The following is a 27943-nucleotide window of genomic DNA, read 5'->3' on the forward strand; positions in this document are numbered from 1 at the left end:
GCCTGATAATAGAACCTTCTTTGAACCTTTCACTTTCAAAACCTTTCGAACAGCAACAAGCCAGTTGTTTGTCTCCCCCTAGTGTATGCATGAGTTCCATACATCCGCAAGTGATTCCAGGTAAAGTTTTCTGGTTTGATGTTTATTATTTAAAAAAAGATAAGGATGGATGTGGATATATAACAGTGTTGGGGCTGTTTGATCTAAATGAATGGTGATTCCTATATTTCAGGAGGGAAAGAAACCACAAACACAAAAAGAAGATCTTGTCCAAAGTCCTCTGATGTATGGGTCAGACTCCACTCGACTTGGTAAAGTCTTCTGATGTATGAAGACGCTGACAAGATTTGGGAAATATTCTTGAAAGATTGGAGTATTTTAACTAATGTCCCCCATTCAAGTTTTACTCAAAAGACTACAATCTTTCAAGAATATTTCAGGTGTAAGGATGGCTTTAGTTGGACAGATGACTGGATCCAATATTTTCTGCAGTGGTTTCTCTATATTTGAGCTTTTGCATTTTAATAAGCCTTGTTTTTTGCTTTGCTCAAGTGTTTGTGTGGTGTGTGTGTATGTGGAAAAATCTGTTAGTTAAACATCAGCCATATAAAAGATTTTCATAAGAGAACTTGAGATGAAGAAGCCATATCACTTCACATAAACATGGTGTGAAAGGAAAACAATCATTCCAATTAACAGCTTTGTTACACATGAAATTGCAACTGTGAATCACTCATACTAAATGATGATGGGTGATAAGGTCAAAGAAAGCCATTCCGATTCTCTGTTAGTCCTTTGCAGTAAAAGAAAGCATCCTGCTGTGCTTCACGTCCAAGGAAGGTTTTCAACATGTCTGCACCATCTCTTGAGCCACCCGTCTCCAGTATCACCTTTCTGTACTCCTTCCCCACCTGTAAAGCAGCAGAAGGTCTTTAAAACACACCAGACAATGTGTAACAAAATAATGAAGTAAATCAAGAAATGTCTATAACATAATAGGCATATCAATGTATACATGACAAAGGATGGGCATACCATCACTCTGCAGCCACTCACAAATAGAATAGAATAGAATAGAAAAGAAACTTTGTCACACAACAATGTTGGTGGTATTTGTTTGTAGCTCAGTGCGGTGAGGGGGGGGGGGGGGGGTGGGGTGGGGTTAATAGCAGAAGGGGATAAAATAAAATAAAAAATAAGTAGAGTTGCAAATCTTCAGGAGTCTAATTGCTGAAGGATACAAACACAACCAACACAAGACTGTGAGAAGTGGTATGAAAATGTGTTGAGGCTCATCGTGATACCTTAGGGTTCATGATGCCCTCCTTTCTAAATCGACTGAAGTAGATGTCCATGGAGTAGACCTCACTCCATAGGTAGCCATAGTACTGACCGTCATAACCCCCCGCCAGGTGGCTGAAGCTAGCAGTCATGTTTGTGCCTGTTGAGAAGTAATGCCAGCAGAAAACATATAGGCAGTCAAATATTCCATAACGTCTCAGTAATGAATGTTAGCAAATGAGGTTAGGCTTGGCATTAACATGAAGCATACAGGGATATGTCTGTACTAAAATCCATCTGCACCACACAAGACTACTGAGGAGTTATCGATCCTGTAGAGGGCAATGTTTTCTCTGAAATGGTCATCACCACACATAGCTGCATTTTGATCTTCGACACCATATTCCCATGGGTCAGTTCAACAAACACAATTGAAGTAGCCTACTTAATATATTATTGTATTATTTATTCCACTTAAGCCTCATAAATCAATCATGCATGGAAATTAACAGAGATCTTTCCTAAAGAGACATTCACTGTAGGGCCTTTCAGTCTTGCCAGGATATAATGTAGACCTCAGAGTGTGAAGTCTTTACCATAACATCCTGATGGCATCTGCTGATTACCGAAGACTGTAACTGAATACCTTGTGTTGCAGGGATGCCCAGGATGTCTTGGCAGTGCTTAGCAAACTCCTGGGCTGTGTCTGCCTTGGGTTTAGTGTGGAGGGACTGGTCCACTTTACTGAGCACCACCTGCCTCAAGTTCATCAGGCCTGGAGACAACGGACACACCACACAGGCAGGTTACACCCATGAGGGGAACATTTAGCATTTAAGTGCTTTTCAACAGAGACTGATGTGTATATTTAGCATTGGACAGTGTTTTTCTTTAGAGACTGCTTTATTGTGTCATACTGATGGTAAACATCCAGTGGGAAAACAGTGCTGCTTGGAGTGTCATGTTGATGGAACAGTCCAATAAATAAGTGTACAACTGATATTCAAACAACTTCAGCAAACATGATATTTGTGTACAATACCATGAAGATGGTGGCTCAAAATCGTTGCAAAACAATGTCCATTTTTTATACTTTATACTTTACTCTACTATTTGTCCATATTATTTATGTTGGTCTCTAGACCTTATTCTTGCACTGTTGGACTACTGACTAAAGGACTATGGTTGGACTACTTTTTGCACCTTCACCATGACACTCACTCCCTTTAGCACCTTACCAGTCCCGGCCCTGTCACTACAAGCGTCTTATGCTTGATCACCCTCAAGTACATTGGACTTTCTAAATTTAATTTATATAGTGTATTTAGTATTTAGTTTTGTTAGTTTTCTTATCTTTCTTATCTTCTACTGTCTTTATTGTACAGTAGAGTTTAGTGATATGTTTATACTTATACTTATGTCTACCATTTCTGCTGTAAGTGCATGTTGTGTGTGATGTCTGTATGCTACTGAGACCCTTGAATTTCCCCTTGGGGATCAATAAAGTATCTATCTATCTATCTATCTATCTATCTATCTATCCATCCATCTATCCATCTATCCGACATGTACTTGCATGGTGCATATTGTTGGTTGGGGCCAATTGTTATACTTCTGATATTACGGCTCACCCGTGTTTGCCACCCTGGAGACGATGAGCTTGTCCAGCAGGCTGTCTGGGATGGCACTGCCGTCCCTGTAGTGGCGCGACATGCGGTGCAGTGGCTCACGTTCCCACACCCAGTTCTCCAGCATCTGAGAGGGAACCTCCACAAAGTCCGTTTCCACCAACGTACCGCTGAACTCTGCATACTGAGTCTGAAAAGGTCAGAAGCCATTAGATGAGAAAATGTGTAATACACTAGCACTTAAACTGATGGTGAAAATATAACCACAAACAAACACTGAAAATTCATCCTATGCGCTCTATAACTTTAATAATAACAGTGTAAATATTTATGCAATGAAGAGGCACTATGGTAAACTTTACATTACAATAATATTGTAACCATTAATCATTGAAATAAGAAAATATAAAAAAAAACATGCCCAGATAGGCTGGGGGCTACCTCACCCTTGAGCAGAGCTCGTGCATAACGTGGCCAAACTCGTGGAAGAAGGTCTCCACCTCGTGGTGCTGCAGCAGCGAAGGGAAGGAGCCACTGGGCTTAGTGAAGTTGGCCACCATGGCCGCCACTGGCACCATGCGTTTCCCATCAGGCCCTTGGCAGCCGGGCTGGAGACCGAAACAGGCTGCGTGTCCATACTTCCCCTCTCTGGAGACAAAGCACACTTGGTCATAAGTACATCAACTGGATTTCTAAATGGTGAAACAATTCACAACAAACTATCCAAGTGAAATAATATGTACTAGTCATGCTATTTCATCATGCGTGATAAAATGCTGAAACACGAAAATCTGCATGGCATTAACAGTTCACACTCTAGAACAACACATTATGTCATACTGTACAAATACCAGCAACATTAGTAATAAAACATAAACAAACTTACAGCATTGTACAAAATAATATTGTTGGGAGATCCCACACCTTAAAAACATACCTTTGATTTCTAACTAGCTTCTACTGGTCTGTGGCATTTAAGTTCTTTGTGCAGTACCTGGGATGCAGGTCCAGGTAGAACTGGCCAATCTCCTCACCAGTAGTACTGTCCAGAACAGAGTAGAGGCTGACACTGTCATGCCAGACATGGGCATGTTCGACCTGGCAGAAGGTTAAGCCTAGCAGGTCCTGGTAAATTCCTAGAAGCCCTTCCTGGACCACCTCAAGCGGGAAGTACTCTATCAGCTTGTCCTTGTCCACCGAGAACTTCACATGTTCCACCTGGTTCATATAGTAAGGCATGTCCCAGGCATGGATCTGTCCATCAAAGTCCAGCCCCCGCCTCTTGCACTCTTTCTGTTTGAGAGACAGGATGAACTTCCTCTCCTGCTCACCCACTGGCTTCAACTTCTCATGGAACTCATCTGAGGAGAAACCACAACACATTACACTACTCCAGAAACACCAACGAGGCCTCAACACACACAATGACAAATGCAACACACAGGTGAAGTACCAAGTGGACTATCTGAAAAGCATGTAAAGAGCGCACAGATCATGGATGGATAGCCTACAGTAACTGTGGGCACAGTTTACAAAACCAAGGGAACAGTTTATAAAACGACTTATTTTCTCCACACCTGACCCTACTGCACCAGGGATCTGTATCTTCACACAAACAGCAATAAACCACACAGTGCATTCAAACCATTCAAGACTTGACCGCATAGCAAATAGAGTGCATGAAATATTACACATACTGTACATACACCACCTTTTCATAGATGTTTTTTTCTACAGAGAGAAACAACAGCATTACCCTGAAGTGACAGTGCAGGCATCAGGTGCCAAAGGACCACATACCTAGGAAACGAGCTACTGTACTTGAAGTCTTAGCCATGTTCATCTCCAACACGTAGTCTGCATGGGTCTGAAAGCCCAGCATCTTGGCCATTTGGGCTCGGAGCTCAATCAGCTTCTCAAGAATAGGAGTGTTTTCCTGTAGGTCAGTCAGACACACACACACCTCCATGGGTCCATCTCCAGAGATTATATATAAAACAGATTACATCACTGAAATGGCAGTCTGAGTCTGTACCTCCTTACAACGACTGTGGAAAGCCTCCTCCATTTTACGTCTCGTTTCCGGGACGTAACACCTCTTCATTAGCGGATAGTAGTGGGGATATGCAAGAGTCACTTTGAAACGGCCATCTTCCAGTCTGTCAAGACTAGCCATATAGCTTTCAGCCATACCACCTCATGACACAGCATGAAGAATAATAAAACAATTAGAGACAGATAGACAGACAAACAGATAAAGAACGTGAAAGATGTGAAAATATATAGATGTATACTTTGAGTACTTACCTAATTCTTCTTCAGTGAAAAACAGAAAGGTATTCTCTTCATTAATATTACTACTGAAGTCAATGGACAATTCACTTATCATTTTTGATATTGATTTAATCTCCTGAACAAAGAAGAAATTACATGAACAAATTACATTTCTTAGAATTGCTATGACATATTGTGATCATCAACACTGTGGACACTGTCTGAGCACTTACCTCCTGGATATCTTTTGATAAATGCAGCCCATTCCGCTTCCCTAGTTTAATCAGTCTCTTAACAAATCGCTCCGTCTCAGGTGAGAGGCCATTTACCTTCTTCTCCTACAAAATATTAGATTACTTTAGCATATCGGTCTGACCTATTTGGATGACCTGAGATATATTCATAACATATATCAATTCAAAGGCGGAATGGAGAGCCTAGGAGTAAGATTATCAGAGGTCCAAGGTTATAAAGTTGTGATCATGCAGATAAAAATGTAAGGCCTCAAGGTTTATTATTATTAAAATCTAAAAATTATTTTGATAAGGACAGATAAAGATACAGGGAACGCTACTTACACGGCTTACTTAGGGGCAGCCGTGGCCTACTGGTTAGCGCTTCGGACTTGTAACCTAACCCCTAACTGCAACCGAGCGCCGCTGTTGTTGCAGGCAGCTCACTGCGCCGGGATTAGTGTGTGCTTCACCTCACTGTGTGTGTGCTGAGTGTGTTTCACTAATTCACAGACTGGAATAAATGCAGAGACCAAATTTCCCTCACGGGATTAAAAGAGTATATATACTATAATACTTCCCTTCAGGAATTCATTAAAGCTATTTCACTTTAGGGAAGAGAAAATTATGGCACAGGCAGAGAGCGGCATCATCCTAAAGAGACATTGCCCCAATGTAGATCATGTCAAAAATGGCAATTCAGCTCACAAATTAAATTGTATGTTTCCAATCACACCTAGAGGCATGTGATGAGAGTGCAGTGCAGTAATGCTTCAATGTTATTGACCAACAAACCAGAATGGATACACATCCAACTGTGTTGGTCCAAGTTGTTAATGATGCAATTAAAAGGATTTCAATGTAACTTGAACAGAAATGTATTTTTAAAACACACATAGAGGTATAGAGTTTTAAAAATCATTTTGTACAGACACTATCATTTCCCAGCATCTGACAAATTTGATCTGTTTTTGAAACTCATCCAATGAAACCCAGGGACACAACCCAGCATGCACACAGGGGTCCTGAAGCTCAGAAATAGCCCACTTCTCCAGCTACTGGGAGAGAAAATAGTTGGCTGCTGTTCCTCCATCATCTGCCAAGCCTGACCCCTCTGCCAGAATCGGAAAGTCTCCTGCCCACATGCGAACATGCGGGGAGAGCACATCCACCAATACCCTTCCTCTCTCCTCATGACAGTGAAGACTTCATCTGCACCCTTATGCACATCTCAATTAAATGGGCCATAAAGACAATAAATACTCTGGAACAAATAAGGTCTTAAACTTCACTTTAATACTTACAGCGCAGCCACAATGACTGTAAATACCCTGGACTAAGTGTTTAGTGTCTCCATAGACTTCATTGCCAAGTAAAACTCAGTGGACCTCACTCCCAAGTTTAAAGGTGAAAATATTTGGAGCAGGTGTGACATATGTCATTTTTATCTACCTTATCTATACGTTATTGTTCTACCATATTTTTATTATAGTTCCTGGTTATAGAGTAAGGGAGAGTCCCCGACAATTCCTTATCTTTCTTCATGCAAGACAAGCCTGAAGGCATTTATTTACATATTTCAGGACATGAAAATGTCATATTATGCATCAGACCACCTGAAACAAAAAGAAAAAAAAAGACAAACGTACTTGCTGCATCTTTAACCACCACTTCAAACATCAAAACAAACACCAAACCAAGTAAAACAATAGACCTGATACCACTCCTTGTCTGTACCAAAGATCTTAGAACGGAGCACTCTAGAATCTTTGTTCCTGTACCATAACAAATAGAATTACAAGAAAATCTCATTCTGTAAATGAGATTCTGACCCATTACCTGCAGGGCGATGAGCCTGTGGAAGATGTCCTCCCTCATGCTCAGCTCGACATCAAACTCAGCCAGCCGTTTGTCCGCTTCAGTGCTGGCCAGGCGGACATCTTTAAATGGAGATATGAATTGAGGGAAGTCCAAGACGTGTCGGGACGCTGGGGCAAACAGGTTTATCTGTGAGACTGACTGGAACTATCATTCAAGCCAAGAAGTATAAAGCATGAAAATAATATGTTTAAAAGGCCATAAGTAATCTACATGTTGTAGTTTCCACTTTACTTATACTTATCTTTTGATTGTGGTATATGTAGCAAAGTATGTAATTAAAAACACGCAGAACAACCAAATCCAAATTTATGTTACAAATAAAAGCTTAAGTAAGATCCTCTGACAGCTGTGCATGCTATGACTCAGCTTTATGTATTTTGCACATTTATCCAGAGCCTGAAAAAACACAGTAAAATTGGGAGTATGCTCTCAAAAACAATGATGAAACATAGAAATTGTGGACCACAGAAAGTCTACAAATTACAAGCACACAATATGTTGTGGACTATATATTAAACTGAATACCAACACAATCATACTCACAGGCATAATATAACTTTGCATCAGCTAGGGGTTTCACAGTGTTTTCAATGGTAACTTTACCAACATCCAGAGCTCCAATAGTGTCATAAACCTGTCGGACCCTCTGAATCAACTCCTTCGTGTGTTCCTGGATCTGTGCAGGGGTTAGATCCCATCTCAGACTGTTTTTGCTGTGAGCAGAGCCTGAGTAGTCTTTGCCTGAAATCAGCAGTCCATTCTGCAGGGTCATGGCCACACACGATCTGGCGTGCAAGAGCCTAAAGGAAATCAAATAAACCACGGTCACTCGCTATATTCTAAACAGATTGACAGAGAGAAGAGGAAATGTCTCCAGTCCAATCAAGATCTAATTTCCAATCCAATCTAATCAATATTATTGTTCAGCGCAGTGATGTCCACTGATTGCTTAATGAAATGACTAGTTCGGAATCTGCGCTCTTAAGTTAAGGAGAGACTCACACAAGCACGCTGCTAAGTCACGAATGTCTCACGGTTTCTTAAATAAACAAGTGATAAATCCCAGAAAATTCCGCAACGCATCTAGGAACACGATCCTGCGGGCTTGACACATGCTGCGAATTGTTTCAGTGCTAATGATGAAACGTCTTTTCTCCCAAGCCTTGAGTGGCAGTGTCACTTCTCAATATCACTTGAGGTCAAAAACGCACTCTACACCATGAATAGGCTACTCGTGAAAGTAAATACATCACTATTTGATCCGTTAACCATAGTCGTTTTATAAACTCTAAGCATAAAATCTAATTGGATTTGTAAAACCCGAAGCGCTCTAGTTTAACTACGCGCGTATGGTATGACTGTAAATGCCAAAGAGTCATAATTCACACAGCCGGTTAATTTTAGTGTCTCTTTTGGCTTAGCTCACATCTGATCAAGAATAAACAGGGACTGAATGGCGGGAGTCGGTTACCTGTTTCCCCTGCGACACATCAAAATGCTGAGAAAAAACATCACATCACAACACTATCATGTGGATTTTCGTGCAAACAGGTAAACTTATCTTCCCTATTTCACTGTTGAACAGATTCGTGTGTATCCCCTGGTTCACTTCCGTTGAGTATGCGCAGGCGCTTGAGAGAGCATCGATCTGGACCGAAGTTTCATGACGCTGTGACAGCCGACAGCTGCAAAACATCTCAGGTAGGTGGGCGGGTGCCCCCAAAGCATCCTTGTAAGCTACACATCTTATTTTTACTGAATTGGGGCGCACAGCTTAGATATGCAACGAGCGATTCGGGATACGCCTCTGTTTCTCAGAATAAAGCAATGTTGCTGTCATCATCATAGCCAGGCAGTAAAATCATCAAATGCTAGACGTTTGTTCGGAAAGGGCATTTGGTAGCTCCGCGCGTTTGATTAAATTATGCCCCATTCAGACATGACAATATGGTGCAGAATAAATGCTAATAACGTAGCCTATACTGACACCCATGTTGGTATTACATCACAGTTTGTACTGCACCATATGAGCGCAGAACATAGCCTAGGCTACAACTGATCGAACAACGTGTGTTATTGTGGGCTGCACGCATTACATGAAGCGATGATCCACGCGTAGTCTCCAGGGTGGTGCGTGTGATCTCTATTACGTAATTAGCGTAGCCTATCCCTTACCTGTTTGTATCATCCAAAGAATTTGCATCAAATCCGTGAATTGGGGGTAAACCCTGGAAGTTTGACAGCCTTGTCCTATGTGCATGGGCTTTCCAGATCTCAGTTAAGCCATCAATATTGTATTATAGGCTGGGCCTAAGAGCATAGTGGGGATGGCTTTCAGCTGTATAAACTGTAGCTGTAGACAATATCACAATAAGTCAGAAGTCGCTGTTCGGTAGCACTGACAGCATCATGTGTAATGCTTTCTCTCTGTAGTGAGCATGTCTGTGGATCAGCGCTTAGCATTCTCCATTGTGCAGTTCCTCAGAGAACAAACAAACCGGGGGTCTCTCAGCTCTGATGAGCAGGAAAGCCTCGAAGGTAGGCTACATGGGCCTATCCCTGGAGTAACTCAACCAATAACAAACTTTGATAAATAACTTATGTAAACACACCAAACAGTGCCTGAAAGAAAAGTGAATGTTTGTGTTTAGACATGATTCATATTGACGCCTCTGTAGCTCAGTAACATGATGGATTTAATGCTCAGGAGACAGAACCACTGAAACTAGCCACTGAAGACAAAGCCGTTCTTCACTTTACTGCACAGAGATGTGGAAAACGATTGAATGTTGCTGCTCTATTTTCCTGTTCATAGTTGCAATACAGTGTTTGGAGACCACGTTTAAGATCAGCCCCAGCGACTGTCACCTGGCTGCTCCTCAACCTCTCACTGAGATCTTCCTTAATTCCCTGCTTAAGGTGGGCTGCATGTTGCATGTCTGTGTCTTATTCATCCTTACCTGGTGCATTGCTGGTTGTAGATAGATACTGGTAATGGTAGGTAAACGCTCTCTGGCTTAAATTAAGCCACTTTAATTAAGCCACCTAATTGACCACTGAGACCGTGTCAAGGGCAGTTTATTCCTCCAGAGCCAGTTCTAATCATGCCAGTTCCCATACAGTCAGTGATGAGCCAATGATTAACCAGTACAGAGCTATGCAGGAACATTTTCATTATACAAAAGTAGTGTTTATATTCCTGCAAGGTCTTCAACAAATGTGTTATACTATCATATCGTGGATAGCTGGAAATGTTCTAGATATGTCTGACCCTCTGCCCCACATTTGAAAAAGGTTGCTGTGGCCTGCAGTGTAAGGAGAGCTGTGGTACAGGGACAGGGACAGTTAGAGTTGGCAAGCCACAGGTCATGCCCCCCATACTAGGGGGGTGAGTGTGCAGGTTGACTTGGTGATGAGTGATGGTGTCTGTGTTTCACTCTCAGAATGACAATCTGACCACCCCAGAGACGTCCCCTCCTCCAGAGACTATAGAGAGGGCAGAGCAGCTGAAGAACGAAGGTACGGAGCTGCTTGTGCATTTATAATCTCTCAACTCCAGTGTTTCTTTCTAGTTCTTTCAAACTCTGAATCACTCCAATAGTTTCATTTTCAAGAAAGAACAAGTATTTGTAATAACAAAAACAAACTGTACCATATGCTGTATCAGTTCTAGAAACAACATTTTACAAAAACAGAGAAAGACAGTCATAATAAATGTTGCTACTTGGATTGCACCCTGTAGGTAACAATCACATGAAGGAGGAAAACTACACCTCTGCCGTGGACTGCTACACGAAAGCCATTGATCTGGACCAAAGAAATGCTGTTTACTACTGCAACAGGTGCAGTGAATTCTGTTCTGTGCATGGCAAGGGCCATTTGACCCCATGCTATTATAAGTAATAGTGTAGTCCAAGGTCATCTATAGACAATGAGTGTTAAAGCAGTGGAGTGCAGAGAGAGGGGAAAGAGAAGAGGTAGAGGGAAGAAAATGATTGATGTAGGTATAATATTCTGTAGTATTGGGTGCATAGAGCTGCTAATACAATGTCAGTGCAGTGCAGTATATAGGTGGTCACGTTGTGGCTGCGAAAGACAGTGGTTTGTCTTGTATAGTTGGTATTTATCTAAATGAGTGAATGTAAGCATAATGCTTATAGCCTAAATATCCATAAAATATGCATGGAAGACATAAAAATGTGCAACAGTAATGCTGGAGCCGTGCTTGCCTGTGTGTGGTACCTTGTAGGGTCATGCTGTGAGCTGCACTGCCCAAAATGGGTCTCCCACAGTGACAAAGTCATTTGAGCCATAAAATGATTTGTGCTGGGCTTCACATGCAGGCTGTAAGTTATCTGTGCAGGGCACTGTGTGACAGCTAGGACAGTCTTGTCCCTTTCTAAGGCCCGGTCCTTAGCTATGTGTGTGTGTGTGTTGATGTGCTCTTCTTAGGGCAGCGGCGCACAGTAAACTGGGTCACTACACCGAGGCCACAGTAGACTGTGAGCGAGCCATAGCAATTGACCCCACCTACAGCAAGGCATATGGGCGAATGGGGTAAGTCCTGATTACAGAGATCTACATTCCTCCTGAGATTTGTGTGAGAGATCCTCTTACATTTCCCTAGACTGTAAATTAAGTCTTTTCCTTTGGAATCTATCAAAGAGCCCATTCAAATGGATAATTACCATGATTGCTGAAATCATGAATCTGAAGCCAAATTGTTGTCTGTTGAGTCAGATGTGTAAACAGGCTAGTGATCGAAATACAAGATGTTACAAGATGTTTTAATGTCAGAGGTAGATGTGGGTTTTGATGGTGGCATCTATCTCAACAGCTCATGGCCTGGATTTAGACCAGCCTCACAACCAACACACCCAAGAGATCCCTGATGTATTTTGTTTGAAAGGTCATTCTGTATATTGTCTCTGTTTCTAGGCTGGCTCTGACATCCATGAGTAAGTACCCTGATGCCATCTCCTACTTTAAGAAGGCCCTGGTGCTCGACCCAGACAATGACACCTACAAATCCAACCTAAAGATTGCAGAGCAGAAACAAAGGGAGGTGTCCAGTCAGGTAGTGACTATAAATGGCCTGATATTCTCCAGTGATAATGCGATAGCACTGTGATAATGCTAGCACTGTGATAATGCTAACACTGTCTTAGGAGGAATATCTGCATTTCACTTGGATTTCTATATACTATATTGACAGTAATGCAATGTTAAAGATAAAGATGTGAAGATTATCATATCCTACGATAGCCTGGGAATTCCCATACGAACTTTTGGCAAATTTTGGATTTGCTCTGCAGGTCCGTCTGGCCAAGGGACCATTAAAGCCCATTTCCTAGTCCCTAAAACACAGGGATGCAAATACAATCACTAACCTGGCATGGATGTGTATTTTTTTGGGACTGAGTAAACAACTGCATTTAAAACCTTAGATTGCTACACTTTTGAAACGATTTGGTAAGAGTTTAATGCACCAATTTAAGTTTAATTTCACTGCTAGTTACGCCCCTGCTGGAAGTCGTAAGTCAATGAACCTTTTCCAGACCCACTCCCAATTATACAATTGTGAAGGTCTGGGTGTTCCCAGGCTAGTCCTATGATGGAAGCCTTTATCAAACCAAACATGATTCTTGATGGTAAAATAACCTGTCAAAGAAACTTCACGATGCCTCAAAAGAGAACCACATAATTCAGTATCCTTTGAAATTCTTACATTGATGGGGAGGCTTTATATAAAAAAATGATACATTTATCACTTATCACCTCTAGTATATATAGCTACTTGCTGCATACCCTCATTATGTCATCTAATGGGGTCAAGAGCATACGAAATTGTGTAGGCCTTGAAAACTATACGGTCCTGACAATGACTTTATATGTGCTCGCATAATCTTATTCTCATGGGTTTGTTTTTTCTAATCAGACTGCCACAGGATTGGGTTTCGACATGGCCAGTCTGATCAATAACCCTGCATTCATAAGTATGGTAAGGATACAGGGTGTACATCTGCTAATCAGTTTATCTGCTATAATACATTTGACATACACTGAGTTATGCACATAGCTTCAATCCCATAAAAAAACATAAAAATTGTCAGCAGACATCCACTATTCAGTCAGTGTGATAGGGTCTGGATAATGTATAAATAATGCATTCATAAATAATGCATCCATAAATATCCCCAGGGCACTGATCTCTCATACCTACTTTATGGGCTGCCATTATGGGGAATTTTTGCAATGTGATCCTCATGACTGCCAGGGTCTGTGAATGGGATCTGGACCATTGTTTGGACGCGTTTGTATGGGGAGAGGCTAGTAGAATGTTGGCAGACAAAATGCCAGACAAGCAAAGCATAGCTAATGCAGAACTGAACTTCCTCCGACTTTCCCTCTTCTCTTTTACTGATGCAGACATCGTTTCACTCTGGATTACCCTGATAAATGTAGCATTTAACTTTGATGTTTGCTTATTAAGTAAAACGGTCTTACATTAAGCCTATTCTGAATCATTGATAGATTAATTCAATAGATTAATAGATTAAGCCTATTCTTAATCATTGATAGATTAATTCATTAAAGAAGATTCCTGCAGTAGAGGTTACCATTGCCTCAGGATTATCAGCTAAAGTGTTGGCTAACGTGACAGGACATTTTGCCAAAGGTCTGTAATCATTCACTCTATGTCTTAATGCTTATTCCTTACAGGCTGCAAGTGTTATGCAGAATCAGCAGGTGCAACAGCTGTAAGTGTGCATATTTGTTTGTATGCATGCAGAACAACTGTTGAGCAGTTGTTAGATGACTCTGAATATGATGTTTTGGAGATTAGAGATGGTAATACCAAATGGATTAACAGTGTTAGTCTAGATCTGTGTGTGTGGGAGAGAGAGATGATGTTTGTGTGTGTGTGTGTGTGTGTGTTGCATGACCTTTCTGATATTCAGCATGTCAGGAATGATGTCCAACGCAGTGGGAGACCATGCTGCTGGTGTTGGAGGTCTGTCAGACATCTCCAGTCTGATTGAAGCGTGAGTAGTCCTACTGTACAACACAGCACACGATACACATGTGACGTCCTACTGTACAACACAGCACGCTATACACATGTGACGTCCTACTGTACAACACAGCACGCGATACACATGTGACGTCCTACTGTACAACACAGCACGCGATACACATGTGACGTCCTACTGTACAACACAGCACGCTATACACATGTGACGTCCTACTGTACAACACAGCACGCTATACACATGTGACGTCCTACTGTACAACACAGCACGCTATACACATGTGACGTCCTACTGTACAACACAGCACGCGATACACATGTGACGTCCTACTGTACAACACAGCACGCGATACACATGTGACGTCCTACTGTACAACACAGCACGCGATACACATGTGACGTCCTACTGTACAACACAGCACGCGATACACATGTGACGTCCTACTGTACAACACAGCACGCTATACACATGTGACGTCCTACTGTACAACACAGCACGCTATACACATGTGACGTCCTACTGTACAACACAGCACGCGATACACATGTGACGTCCTACTGTACAACACAGCACGCGATACACATGTGACGTCCTACTGTACAACACAGCACGCGATACACATGTGACGTCCTACTGTACAACACAGCACGCTATACACATGTGACGTCCTACTGTACAACACAGCACGCTATACACATGTATGTGACGTCCTACTGTACAACACAGCACGCTATACACATGTGACGTCCTACTGTACAACACAGCACGCTATACACATGTATGTGACGTCCTACTGTACAACACAGCACGCTATACACATGTATGTGACGTCCTACTGTACAACACAGCACGCTATACACATGTGACGTCCTACTGTACAACACAGCACGCGATACACATGTGACGTCCTACTGTACAACACAGCACGCTATACACATGTATGTGACGTCCTACTGTACAACACAGCACGCTATACACATGTATGTGACGTCCTACTGTACAACACAGCACGCTATACACATGTATGTGACGTCCTACTGTACAACACAGCACGCTATACACATGTATGTGACGTCCTACTGTACAACACAGCACGCTATACACATGTATGTGACGTCCTACTGTACAACACAGCACGCTATACACATGTGACGTCCTACTGTACAACACAGCACGCTATACACATGTGACGTCCTACTGTACAACACAGCACGCGATACACATGTGACATCCTACTGTACAACACAGCACGCTATACACATGTGACGTCCTACTGTACAACACAGCACGCTATACACATGTGACGTCCTACTGTACAACACAGCACGCGATACACATGTGACGTCCTACTGTACAACACAGCACGCTATACACATGTGACGTCCTACTGTACAACACAGCACGCTATACACATGTATGTGACGTCCTACTGTACAACACAGCACGCTATATGACAGGGTAAAATGTTCAAGTATAGAACCCTAGGGGCGCTCATTTGAATCTGCAGAACAGTAGCTGTACAAAGAGCGCACTGTGGAAACCATGCAATGAGAACAGGCAGTAGTTTGTTTTTGAGCCCTAAAACTTTTTTCTGGGTCATCAAGACAGAATTCCTTGTCTGTCCGTGCCTTTCAGATGTGGGAACATCTCATGTGGCTCTGAGTGATGAACAGTGTCTGATGTGTGCACTCTCTGAGTATTAAATGTCCTCCCATGTCCACTGGGTGTGTTTGTGTGTGTGTGTGTGTTGTTAGAGGCCAGCAGTTTGCCCAGCAGATCCAGCAGCAGAACCCGGAGCTGATCGAGCAGCTAAGGAACCACATCCGCAGCCGCTCCTTCAGCGGCAGCGCCGAAGAACACTCCTGAGCCAGCAGGGTGGGTGCGCCGTCACAGCCACAACCAGACCACATGGCACACACACACAGCTCTGGCATGGGGGCATGATACAGAAGAAATGGCATTACAGGAATACAGGGCATTGGCAATAGCAGCATGGTGTTATCCATCTCTTCTGACTAAATTATACGGTACCATTACTTCCTGATCAGTGCAAAGCAAAGGCTAATGTAATTAAAGGAGTAATTATGTTTCACTCACAGAATCTGAAGCAATAACAGAGCATTAAATATACATTGCTTTAACCTTGTTTAGCAAAAATACAACTACTGTACCGGTCAAACCATGTCTGTTCATAATGGGGCATGCATGTGCTGGGCTTTTCCTTTAAATATTGAGCTATATTCTTGAATTTCCCCTTGGGGATCAACTAAGTATCTATCTATCTATCTATCTACTTCATATGAAGCTGTTCTGAAGCTGCTCTTCTGCCCTGCAGTAGGTGTGCAGGAGAGAGTGAGTTTGGAGCGCAAGTCCGGCGGAGGAAACGAAGGCAGTCCCTCTCCACCCTTTCTTTCTGACCACGAGCGGAGAGGGCGAGAGGCACGGGTGATGGACGTTGGGGACAGCCCAGAGGCATTCTGGGAGAAACAGAGGGCAGGAGAACGCCATCGCGGTCCGATTCTGACACTCTCACACACACCCATACTTCATTCACGTCGGCACGGATGAGAGACATCTCATGAAACGTGTGAGTCACGAGGGACTGTGGTGCTGAAATCTGGGATGCCGTGTGTAGTGTCAGAATAAGACCCCTCTAGTTTTGTGTGCACAGAACTGAAACATCATTCACCAATAGACTGGGTATGTTGCATTTCCTGTTTCGTGGCAGTGTGCAAAACATCTTCAGCTCTTCTCATGATAGCTGGCTGTGCACATCAGGGTCTCTGTCTTTTTTTTAACACCATTTATTACAGTTAAGCATTATTTTGTGCCTATTGATTATATAGAAGCACCAATACTTTATATATACCCATGTGTATGTATAAAGTAGGGTTACATTTGACGACAATGTATGACAATGAAAATGTGTACATTTTAGGGAACAGTAGACATATTTGTGGTGACATCACTAGCAGTACTCTGTCCTGATTGGAGCAGTGTTGATATGCCTAGTGTCAGCCTTATTGATTTTGCATGATCTAGACCTGACATTCAAACAAAGAGTATGAATACTGTATGCTTGTGAATACAAAGCAGTGTCATGTTTTGCCAAAAATATGTTAATAAATGTCTTCAAACTCTCACTTTGACCTTTTCACTTCTTGTCCTAACAAAAGCTGTCAGACTACTAAAATGATCTGACTATTTTCACAGACCAGACTGGGTGAACATGACTGGGTGAATGTATATAACTGGTGAACATGTAGTATAATTTCCCCTAACTACTCTCCAACCTGCATTGGTCCTCACTGGCCTAATTAAAAGTATTCACTGGCGTATGTTTGAATATAGTGCTTGGTGGCGCTGATTAAAATTAAAAAAGGGTTGGAGGGGAGTTGGGCAGGTTACAGTGCACTGGAATAAGAATGCCTGCATTCTCCTGATATGATATGAGTGGAATGGGTCCAGGATTACAGAAACAGAGTGATAACAGAAGATGAAAACAAAAAACAAAACAAAAAAAAAGTATAACTCTTATCTCATTTAAGTCTCATCTTAAAGATTTAAAGCTCAACCTTATTTATTCATTAGAATTTCAGAAATGAACTTATGAAAAATGTGTGTGTTTGTGTGTATTAATGACAATTTACTTAATCCAAATATCAGAACAGAACATGATTATTTTATTCACATATAGACATTTAAAACATAAGTATTTTTAAAATAATATTTAAAACACATAAAAGTTGATGGGGAGTGCAGAATCAGAGACATGACAAAATGGGAGATAGATGGGCATTAGAGAGAGAGAGAGAGAGAGATACAGAGGGAGAGAGAGAAGTCTGAGAGGAGAGAAGAGCACATTTGGTCCTCTGAGATGTGCAGTGGAGGTGGTGTTGAGGGGTGGAGGTCTAACTCTCTGGACTCAAGAAGGGACACACTACACACACCTGGGCGATGTCATCATACTCATAGGTCCTTTTTAGGAATGTGTCTGTTAGCCTCAGGCCAGACACACTCTGAAAAATATAAACACAAACACACACACACACACACCATTACAACTCAACACTTCTAAGTATACCATAAAAAAGCAAAGAGATCAACCCTTAATAATCGGTTATGCTTTGTGTTGCTCGCTGAGGTTGTGGGCTGAAGTGTAAGTGAGGAGGAGCCCTTTAACCTGTAAGCCCTGCACTGAGGCCAGCAATCGGAGGGGGATCGAGAGGGAGGCACTAGGACCCAGTTTCCCCGCCTGTCTGCCCGACACACCGCACCAGTGGATGGATCTGCTGTTGCACATCTCTAGAACCAGGTCCATTGTCCTCTCGCTGCAGGGCGCACACGCACACACACACACACGCACACACAGTGTTACAACAGAGGAAACAGGTAAGCACTTAAACTGGACACAGCATTTCAATGACTGCAATCCGGGAGCTAAAACCAAAGCTCTGCTCCCCACCTGCAGTTTGTGATTTTACAGGTGATGTCAAAGGGCTCCTCTATGTTGACCGTGTCTGGGATGTACTCCAGCGAGAGCCTCACGTCTCCATAACCCGGGGCCTACGGAGAGACAGCACAGAGAAAGGCCCTCCCTGATTTATCATCTCAAAACAAACACAGTGCGAATGACCACAAGTCACATAATACATACACACACACACACACCACTAAAACCTTCATGACATCCAAAACCAGTGGTCAATACAGAGCACAGGCATAAACTTGCTTCATATTATAGTACACATAGTATTGAGCTTACCACCTTTAAATGCTCACTCCTATTTAATGAGATTTTGACTTGTGGGTGCTATAAGTACCGGTAAGTTGTTGTTAAACTAATTTCTTAGGATCTGGAGCTTCCTCTGTAATCATCAACTGCTTCCTGCTTCCTCACCATCCTCTGGAGCTGACTGGTCTGCAGGCGCCCCCTCTCGCCGAGGTTGGTCTTCCACACAATGTCCAGCTTGCCGATGACCGTCACGCCCTTAATGACCCCGGCCTTCTCAGCGAACTCGGGCTTGGGCTTTAGGCAGTAGAGGTATTGCCGCGTGTCCATGGGCTGCAGGTAGGACATCTTACCGAAGGTGGACTCTCTGGAGGACAGGGAGGCACAGACACAGTATCTCAAACCAGTAGCATATGGTCGATTTATAACTTAAGATAGAGACACGCTATGGTGTGTGTGTGTGTGTGTGTGTGTGTGTGTGTGTGTGTGATACTCTCTCTGACTCACCCTTCGTCCCCTTCAGTCACGTTGTTCAGTTCTGTGACACTGTACATCAAGGACGGCTCCAGAGACACCTTCTCCATGAACATGGGTGACGTGGTGATGTTCTGGATCTGCGCTTCCAGAAACACCTCATCTGTCTAAGGGTCAAGGGTCAAGGGTCAAAGGTCAAATAATCAGGATGGTGCAGTATGGGCCATCAGCAAGTGACCTCTGGGCAGCACCTGACAATTTAGCCACTGGGATTGGCCTTTGTATATTGTACTACTTTGGATAAACTTCTACTTCTGAAGAATCTTCTGGATAAGCTTATCATCTATCGGTACAAGGATACATCTTTTACAATCTTGTTCATATTCTTATAATCAAAGTTTTTGTTACATGATCTACTCTTTGATATAAATGGTACAAAAGAGGTTTTGCTTGCTTGAATACATCGAGATAATTCATAACTACTATCGCATTACTTGCATTTCATATCAAAACCCTTTTGAAGAGGTCTTCAGGTATGAACAGTGACTTCAAAACCCAAGCCGATCATATTGAACTAACTAGTGTACAAGTTGGGCTGAATAAGGTAATAAGGTGCCAATCCATGCTGTGCCAAATTAATCTGGTGCTGGCCAGAGTCTGACAGGTTGGGATTAGTGTAGCATAGAACACGGTCGGCAGCTGGGATTAGTTCATGCCAGCGCTTCAGAGGCTCATCAAGTCATTCCAGAACCAACAGGCAAAGGCCTTAACCATTCTCTCCCATGTTGGAGTACGAAATTCAAAATACCGGCAGTCTTCAACAAGACCTCTTTGAGCGTGACTTACCAAGATTTACAGTCAAACTTTTAAAAATCAACATGAACACAAATCCCCAAGGCATTATTCCAATGAAAGAGGTGTAAGTGAAATGAAAACCCATATCAATTAAGTCTTTTTTGTTAATCTGATTGGACAAACATAAATCAGATGGCAGGTTGAGCAGCATCATCCCCGATTCCCTTCAACTGAAGCAGAATTAAATAGGTGTTTGATTAATGATCCTCACACCACACTTCCAAATTCACTTTTGTGCAGTGAGTCAGCAAGAGGCCACAAGCTCTGCTTGGAGCACAAGAAGCAGTGGGGAGAACACTACAGAGGCAGGACAATCAGCTGCACTGGCTCAACTCAGCCAGCCTATTTGGGTATGTAGAGTATATCTGTGTGTGTGTGTGTGTGCTTGTATATCTTGAATTTCCCCTTGGGATCAATAAAGAGTCTATCTATCTATATGTGTGTGTGCTTGAGTGTGTGTGTGTGTACATGGGTGAGGTGAGTATGCTTGTGTGCATATCTTTTTGGTCAATAGTATAGACATTTCTGTTATGGCCTTATTGGAGATGCTCTTTTAGTGTTTTCCCCCATTTTGTTTCATTGGCTCCAATTAGAGAGAGAGAGAGAGAGAGAGAGAGAGAGAGAGAGAGAGAGAGAGAGAGAGAGAGAGAGAGAGAGAGAGAGAGAGAGAGAGAGAGAGAGAGAGAGAGAGAGAGAGAGAGAGAGAGAGAGAGAGACATTCTGCAACAAATGATATGGAAAGCAGGGCAGGGCAGGGCTTTAGAAATGAGAAGGGAAAAAACAATTACCACGGAGCTGAGCTCGCTCTAAATGAGAAAATAAAAAACACAGGAACCATTAACAAAAAGAGATGGGGGGGTTACATGCATGAAACAATAACACATGACAATGCATATTCACCAAGCAAATGATACCATTAAAACACTAGCAAGCATACAACTATGCTGTTACAAACTTGGAATCATGGAAGAAAAGGAAAACAACATGGAACCTTCTGCTAATGGAAATGCTACCAAAGCAAATCAGATTGAGTGACACAGATATCTCTCCACAGCACCTAACTAACTAGTATGAAATCCATAATATAAAAGCTTTATGTCCAAGGCAATGGCTATAGTCTATTCTAAAACACAACCAAAAGGATGTCTTGACAGGATTTCATACTCAAAAAGCCAATTTGATCTCTGTCACTCATCTCATAACAAATACAGACATGCATTCTGACTGGTGCAGCTCTGAAACACTGAGCGGACAACAGAAGAAAGAAACGCTCACCTCTGCGTTGTAGAACTTGGTCTTGACATCCAGTGGCTTCAGGACCTGATTGAGCAAAGAGTTCAGACTGAAGGAGTTTCTGTCAGCCTCCTCCTCCTCCCCGAGCCCCTCAGGTTCCATAGTCAATAGACTCAACATTTGTTACCACAGAGAAACCCTACAGAGAAACTACAGAGAAATACTAAAGAGAAACCCACTGTGTGCTGCACTACACACCACAAACGTTCCTGTCTGACAGACAAACCTCAGACACAAAATATTATCTTCAGACGGGTGTCTGTTCTCCCTAAAACTTCCCCTGAGAAGTCCACTGCTGCTCTCGTCTGCAAGTGGAGGGCAGTTCCTACGATGTCATTCCCTCATGGCAACATGGAGCCTTGGTGCTAACTGTACTCACTTAATTAAAAGAGACCAGAGGAACGCACTGGGGGAGGGACACGGAAAATGTCTCAGCTTTGGATCCTTGGCTCACCTGGAATTTGAAGAACTTCCTGAAGTACATCTTCTCCCCTGACTGGGTGGTGTAACTGACAGCACAAACCAATCTGATGAGGGGGAAATAAGGAAATCATCTTGATTTGAATTATGTGCCATTTTGTTCACTTGTATCATTTAACATAAAAATATGACAAGGCAATCAGACAGCTACTCTATCATGTCATGTCTATGTATTTCTAACTTGTCTCATAAGTGTGTATATAGATCTTCTTTCTCTCACACATTCACTAAACACAATATATTTACATCCATAGTGCCTTCATAGAGCCTTCATGAATATAGACCAAGTCTCTGTCCTACAGGACCGATGGTTCAGATGCATACATGTGAGTGCCGATCTCCTTGACCTCATGGTGGATGACGTCGTCGATGCAGCAGTCGGGCTGGAGCTCTGAGACGGCTGCGCTGGACGCAGACAGGTTGAGCCTCTGGGAGCTTGTCTGCAGATCAGCCTGCGAGCGGGAGAGAGACAGGAAACAGCAAGTCATTCCAGGCCATTCACATGTATCCCTTTTGTGTATTCTGCAAAATGATAAAGAATGTGTGCTTCTATTTATATGCATTTCATTCATTTCACTCTGCTAAAGCAAAGAGTTTCTCCATCAGTCCTCTGTTACGAAAGGGTTAATGCGGCACCACAGAGAGGTCCAACAAATGATGCACCTGCTTTCAGAATCCACTCATTCAGCTCCTTACCTTCACTAGAATGTCTTTGACCACCTGGCTGCTGTCATTGTGTACACTAATATAGCTGGAGAAGGTCTCGCCCAAGAAAATATTTCTATGGGGGAAAACATACACACGTTTTACCAGGTTGACTGTGCAGACAGGCTTTACATTCACAGATATTATTTTTAAGTTAATACATAATTCATGGTTTTACCCAAAATTCTGAGGGAGTGTCAACATTTCTCCCAGCATCAGCATCTCTGCTCCTTTGATGATCGAAGGATCATTCTTCATGAGCTGACAAAACAAATCCCCTGTGAACAGACACAGACATGTGCGCACACACACACACACACAGATCAGAGGTCTGTGGCATAGCACTTTCTACTTTTCACTAGTGACAGCTGTGGCATAGCACTTTCTACTTTTCACTAGTGACAGCTGTGGCACTTGCATGGACAGAGGTGACAGTCATATGCACAAGCTAGTCACAGTGTTGAAACGGCAGGAACACACACACACACACACACACACACACACACACACACACACACACACACACACACACACACACACACACACACACACACACACACACACAATGGCACCTGGAACAAACACACGTACGCGTGCGCACATACGCACATGTGCAAGGTTATTCTAGGATACAAAGGGGCCTGAAGGACAAAGGTAGCTGAATGTAAAATCCGGTACACTGATATAGCACAGACGCATCTTCAAACCCTGAGACAGGCCTAACTCTGTGAGACATTTAGGCCTGTTTCTGCACTTAGCCTCAGCCAAACATCTTACTATGCTTACTGTCTGAGAACTGAGTCTTATGGATTCCATGAGGGAAAAAAGACTGTATTCAGAATGAACTTAATGTCAAATAAATATATGTAGTGTACATCTGATCGCTTCTGCTCTTTGTAATACCTGCCTCATTCCCAGTGATTTACAGTGGAAAGGAACCACTGAGCGCTTCTCCACTCATATAAATAGCGGAGCTGCATACAAGTGTCACGGTGATTAATGGAGCTCCATGCGAACCGGCTGTCGGCCAGCGATCGAATTTCACAGAGCTGGCTTCAGGCTTGGGAGAAAACAAACATTATAAATTCCTGTCAGATTGTGGGGGGACGCTATATTTGGGTGCTGGGGGTCATACTGGGAACTTTGCAGTAATTCTGCTAATGAATGAGTTTCCAAAGGCACAACAGGAATAGAGCAGAGATCAAATTTATGTTAAGTCTTTAAAAAGTTACCTTGCTGCCATTACTGTATAATTTGATGTATGCCTTTGGCTATGACTGGCTACAATTTATCTGTCAAGCTACAGTCTTCTTTGCTGATGCATAAGCTAAGGTGTGAAATGTTCACTGCATTCTCACTGACCTAAACATCCCATGCAGTGCTTAGAACATTCAAGGAATGAACGTGGTCAGGGCAAGCTTTTGCATAGCTCGAGCACACGCGCACGCGCACACGCACACGCACACGCACACGCACACACACCCTACCTGGTAGATCCCGGTCTTCACACGTCACCGGCATGTTTGTGAAGAGTGTGGGCTTTGTAAGCCGCATCACTGTGGACAAACAAGTAAACAAAAGCAATGAGCAGCAGCAATTAAATGTCATGGAAACAAGTGGCATTACTAGCAACTAGTAGCCAGATTTCATCAAGGCCCAAAGGTAAATGCTAAGACTGAGACAAAATGTGACTGCAAAAACTATATAGGCCTATAGTTCATGTAAGTAAAAATATAATCCAGATCTACAAAATCATGTAGCCTAATTATTATCATTGCATATTACATATGGGCAACTTACCCATAGTTTAATTATAATACGTCTAATACCAATTAGGCCTTGCCATTTTAATAACCTCTTAAGCGATCAAAATGGTCTTTGAACTTACAGACAGAAGAATATCAAAATTGATAACACAAGTGGATTTGGTCATTTCTGGGAGGTTTCCACTGCAGTGGAAGTCCTGCTCAAAATACTAAAATCTCTGTAGATCTCTGTAGATATAGCCTATGATTTTGCTTGTTCGTGCATCTCATGATAATGAAACTGATATCTTCACAAGCTGCTCAGACAGCAGATCTTGTGAAATCACATACTGACACATACTGGCATTATATTAGCCTATTTGATGAGTAATTTCAAGCTTTGCCAACTCTATATTTACTATTTTACAAGGTATTTAGGTATTCAGTTGCGGTACTGGCGGGTTTAATAGCAGCAATCTGAAACAAATAGTTGGGTAATGGGCCATTCCATGAGAAAATATATCAAATATTATATAGACTATATATACATATTAATATATAATATATTAGGCTATATACTGTTCATTTGATAGAGACAAACTGAACCACAATACTGCTCCAATTTTGGAGAAAAAAAACCTCCCTGGTCTTGACTATGAAAGGTCCACATAAATCAATATGCAAGTCACTTTTATTGCCACTGCACACAACAGGAAAAGATAGATTTGTTTATCTATTTATCACAACTAAATTATTATTTTGTGCATATCTGTCTGTATTGTATTGTGTTGTGTCTTGTCGTGTGGTATGTGATCCTGTCTGCAATCAAATTGCCCATTTGGGACAAAGAAATAACTTGAACTTGAACTTCTCTGGTTTTATGCTGCACATGTGTTGAGCTACTGACAGCGTTCCAGAGAAGGCTGCAAAAGCCTCTCCTCCCATTGCCTGTTGACTAACTTGAAGATGTTTGGGACAGAGCCAAGTCAGTGTCAACAGCTACATCAAGTAGCCTACATATTCACAAACAAAACCAGTGCTGCCTAATAATGCTAATTTTAGGCTAATCGTAGCTTAAACCAAAAGTCTTAAGAGTTCAACATAAGCACTGTCTGGCCCGCTGGCCCAGGGCATATAAAATAGTATGACAGGCTAGTTGGTAGGCCAGTCACTGGCACTTTTGGGCCAATGCCAGTTTTTCTGCTCATCACCATCATTTCAGTTCACCTCTGAGGCTAACTTGTTGAATCTAAACATGTGAAGTTACTGACAGAAAGAGAAGGTTCATTGGGCCACAATGTGACAAAACAAGTTTTATGTAAAAAGTGAATTTTCTGAGCCAGCAGAAATACAAATCAGATGTACAGGCCCGTGAGGAAAATCTGATGTTGGACCCTAGTCATCATACCGTATACCCTTCATGGACAGAATATGACCATGAATAAAGCCATTAGGCCTGTACTTTCTTTTCCATGGCCAATGGAGCACCACTTTGTTAAGAAAAGAAAATGAACTATGACAATATGCCATGGCTTTGCAAATGTTTACCCGTATGTCAGGTTGATAACACTGTATGATGGATACCTGGCTAGAAAAGACTGACTGCTTCAGTCACTATCCAGCATCTCCTTCACCTGCAAATACATCAGCTAAATTGGTAGGCCTATTTCTAACTCTCAATATATTTAAATGGATAAACCAGGCCCCATCACATTACATGACAAAGTATATGTTGTCCTCTCAACCTTAGCAGAGTGCATATGTTCTCCAAACCCCACAGTGCAGGCATTAGGAAGGACAGGCAGACTACTGTCTCATGTTTACAGGACCCGAGATGCCTGCTGACTTGGTCTCTACAATCTTGGCAGAGACTGCCTGCTGGTGTCATTCTGGACTAACTGCAGCTCAAGCACGGCTGTGGCACACAGTGCAATGCTGCTTAATGGACTCCTCGTTTCTAGACATTTCCATATTGTTAATAATGGAATGGATACCCTTGATAATAAACTATTGTAACCCATTCAGTAATCTACCAATCACGTCATCATGTATCCGAACGGATAATTTACAGAAGTCAACACTGGCTATGTTAAAGACAAGAACCCCAAGTACATATGGGGAATGGATGCAAACAGACTATGTCAGTGCGACGTTTAACAGTCTTTAACGTTAACTACCGATGAATAACCTCATGTCAACTTTGATATCGCTTTAATGAATCTGAAATTAGACAACGTTAGCCAGACAGGTACCAGATGAGGCTGTGTTCACGCCCTCTTCTTCCCGGTGTATAATTTTCGCATAACGCATAGCATAATCCCTTATAAATACATTGCATACTATGAATGTATTGATGATACGCCAAAACTCAATTCTGTTAACGTCAGTTTAACTCGCTTCAAAACATTAGCAGCTAGCTATGTCGTTAAGTATTTAGATTAGCCTCCATGCTAGGACCCATATCACTAGCTTCAGTTGTTCAAACGACTGTTGTCAGGTGGATAAACAACTGTACAGCTGAAGGAATGTTTTCAAAATCATGTAATATGAACGGTAAATTGAGAAATACCTTTTAATGCCAAAAGATGCTCTTGTTTAGCTTGATTTACTTCCATTTTCTTCTATGTTATTGACCTTTCACCTGCATTCCAATCTGACTTACGGCAACCCAAGAGAGACCAACTAGACCTGTGAATGTCGCGTTTGGAAATACTTTTGTGTCTAACTGCAGAGCAACACTGCCTCCAGCGGTGTGTTTTAAAATTCACATTTGGTGTGTTTTGGAATGTCAATTTTGGGATTAAGCCTATGGGTTTAAATGTAATAATCTCGCATGCATTGGTCATGCATACCATAAAGCATGCGATATTAATTAGCATCTTTATATCTGCAGGCTTCAAAATGAATCATGCTTTGTTATTCTGTGTGGTCTAGATAGGCCTACTCATTACCCAGCTTGAAAACAAACTAGCAGTTTCCCAACCAAAGCTTGTTTTGGGTCAAGTTGTGTTGATTAAAACATAGAAGTAAATACTCTGAATAAAAACTGAATGACATTTTTTTGTGGCAGGTAACTGCGCTATTCGGTCATAAACTGACGGAAACAGCTGACAGAACGTTCCATTTTTTTGTTGTGGGTAGCCTAAAGTTATGCTATCATTTTACTTTTTTCGTGCACTCCGAAAATAATTTAAATATGTGTGTAACTTCAAATGTAACAATTTAATAATTATATGCATGCAGAGAAATGTATTTAAAAATATACATCCTCTGTATACAATATATATTATAGCCCACTGTTGCCTCTTTGGCTACATGTACTTGGACA

At 42.1% G+C, this 27943-nt stretch overlaps 3 protein-coding genes across 11 annotated transcripts; 1 reads left to right on the forward strand and 2 right to left on the reverse strand.

Annotated features, from left to right (window-relative positions):
• Nucleotides 1-121: 121 nt before the first annotated feature.
• nln (neurolysin (metallopeptidase M3 family)) lies at nt 122-18349 on the reverse strand. 6 transcript variants are annotated; one of them, XM_042081559.1, is made up of 13 exons: nt 18346-18349; nt 7841-8097; nt 7256-7404; nt 5417-5521; nt 5217-5319; nt 4945-5105; nt 4710-4845; nt 3904-4270; nt 3356-3557; nt 2913-3099; nt 1928-2056; nt 1305-1441; nt 122-911 (listed from the first exon to the last, which is right to left on the reverse strand). In XM_042081559.1, exons 2-13 carry the CDS (start codon nt 8067-8069, stop codon nt 762-764), a joined length of 2055 nt encoding a protein of 684 aa, XP_041937493.1. In that variant the 5' UTR covers nt 8070-8097; nt 18346-18349; the 3' UTR covers nt 122-761. The 6 variants fall into 6 exon arrangements, with proteins under 6 accessions (XP_041937493.1, XP_041937491.1, XP_041937492.1 ...); XM_042081557.1 differs by lacking the exon at nt 18346-18349 and adding an exon at nt 8864-8994; XM_042081558.1 differs by lacking the exon at nt 18346-18349 and adding an exon at nt 8859-8921.
• On the forward strand, nt 8907-17474 carry sgtb (small glutamine rich tetratricopeptide repeat co-chaperone beta). 3 transcript variants are annotated; one of them, XM_042081605.1, is made up of 12 exons: nt 8907-8998; nt 9731-9835; nt 10113-10216; nt 10741-10816; nt 11040-11139; nt 11750-11854; nt 12236-12374; nt 13236-13298; nt 14021-14058; nt 14260-14343; nt 16086-16206; nt 16667-17474. In XM_042081605.1, the coding sequence occupies exons 2-11, from the start codon at nt 9736-9738 to the stop codon at nt 16195-16197; spliced, it is 921 nt and encodes a 306-aa protein (XP_041937539.1). In that variant the 5' UTR covers nt 8907-8998; nt 9731-9735; the 3' UTR covers nt 16198-16206; nt 16667-17474. The 3 variants fall into 3 exon arrangements, with proteins under 3 accessions (XP_041937539.1, XP_041937537.1, XP_041937538.1); XM_042081603.1 differs by lacking the exon at nt 8907-8998 and adding an exon at nt 9455-9574; XM_042081604.1 differs by lacking the exon at nt 8907-8998 and adding an exon at nt 9455-9574 and having other exon boundaries at nt 16670-17474.
• Nucleotides 17994-27314, reverse strand: trappc13 (trafficking protein particle complex subunit 13). Of its 2 annotated transcripts, XM_042081589.1 has the most exons (13): nt 27185-27314; nt 24358-24426; nt 23049-23148; nt 22862-22946; nt 22490-22617; nt 22140-22212; nt 21668-21712; nt 21181-21198; nt 19571-19704; nt 19232-19430; nt 18797-18897; nt 18515-18662; nt 17994-18350 (listed from the first exon to the last, which is right to left on the reverse strand). In XM_042081589.1, exons 1-13 carry the CDS (start codon nt 27228-27230, stop codon nt 18243-18245), a joined length of 1254 nt encoding a protein of 417 aa, XP_041937523.1. In that variant the 5' UTR covers nt 27231-27314; the 3' UTR covers nt 17994-18242. The 2 variants fall into 2 exon arrangements, with proteins under 2 accessions (XP_041937523.1, XP_041937524.1); XM_042081590.1 differs by lacking the exon at nt 21181-21198.
• Between the last annotated feature and the right edge of the window lie 629 nt (nt 27315-27943).

The sequence above is a fragment of the Alosa sapidissima genome, chromosome 23, assembly GCF_018492685.1.
Source record: "Alosa sapidissima isolate fAloSap1 chromosome 23, fAloSap1.pri, whole genome shotgun sequence".
NCBI lineage: Eukaryota > Metazoa > Chordata > Actinopteri > Clupeiformes > Clupeidae > Alosa > Alosa sapidissima.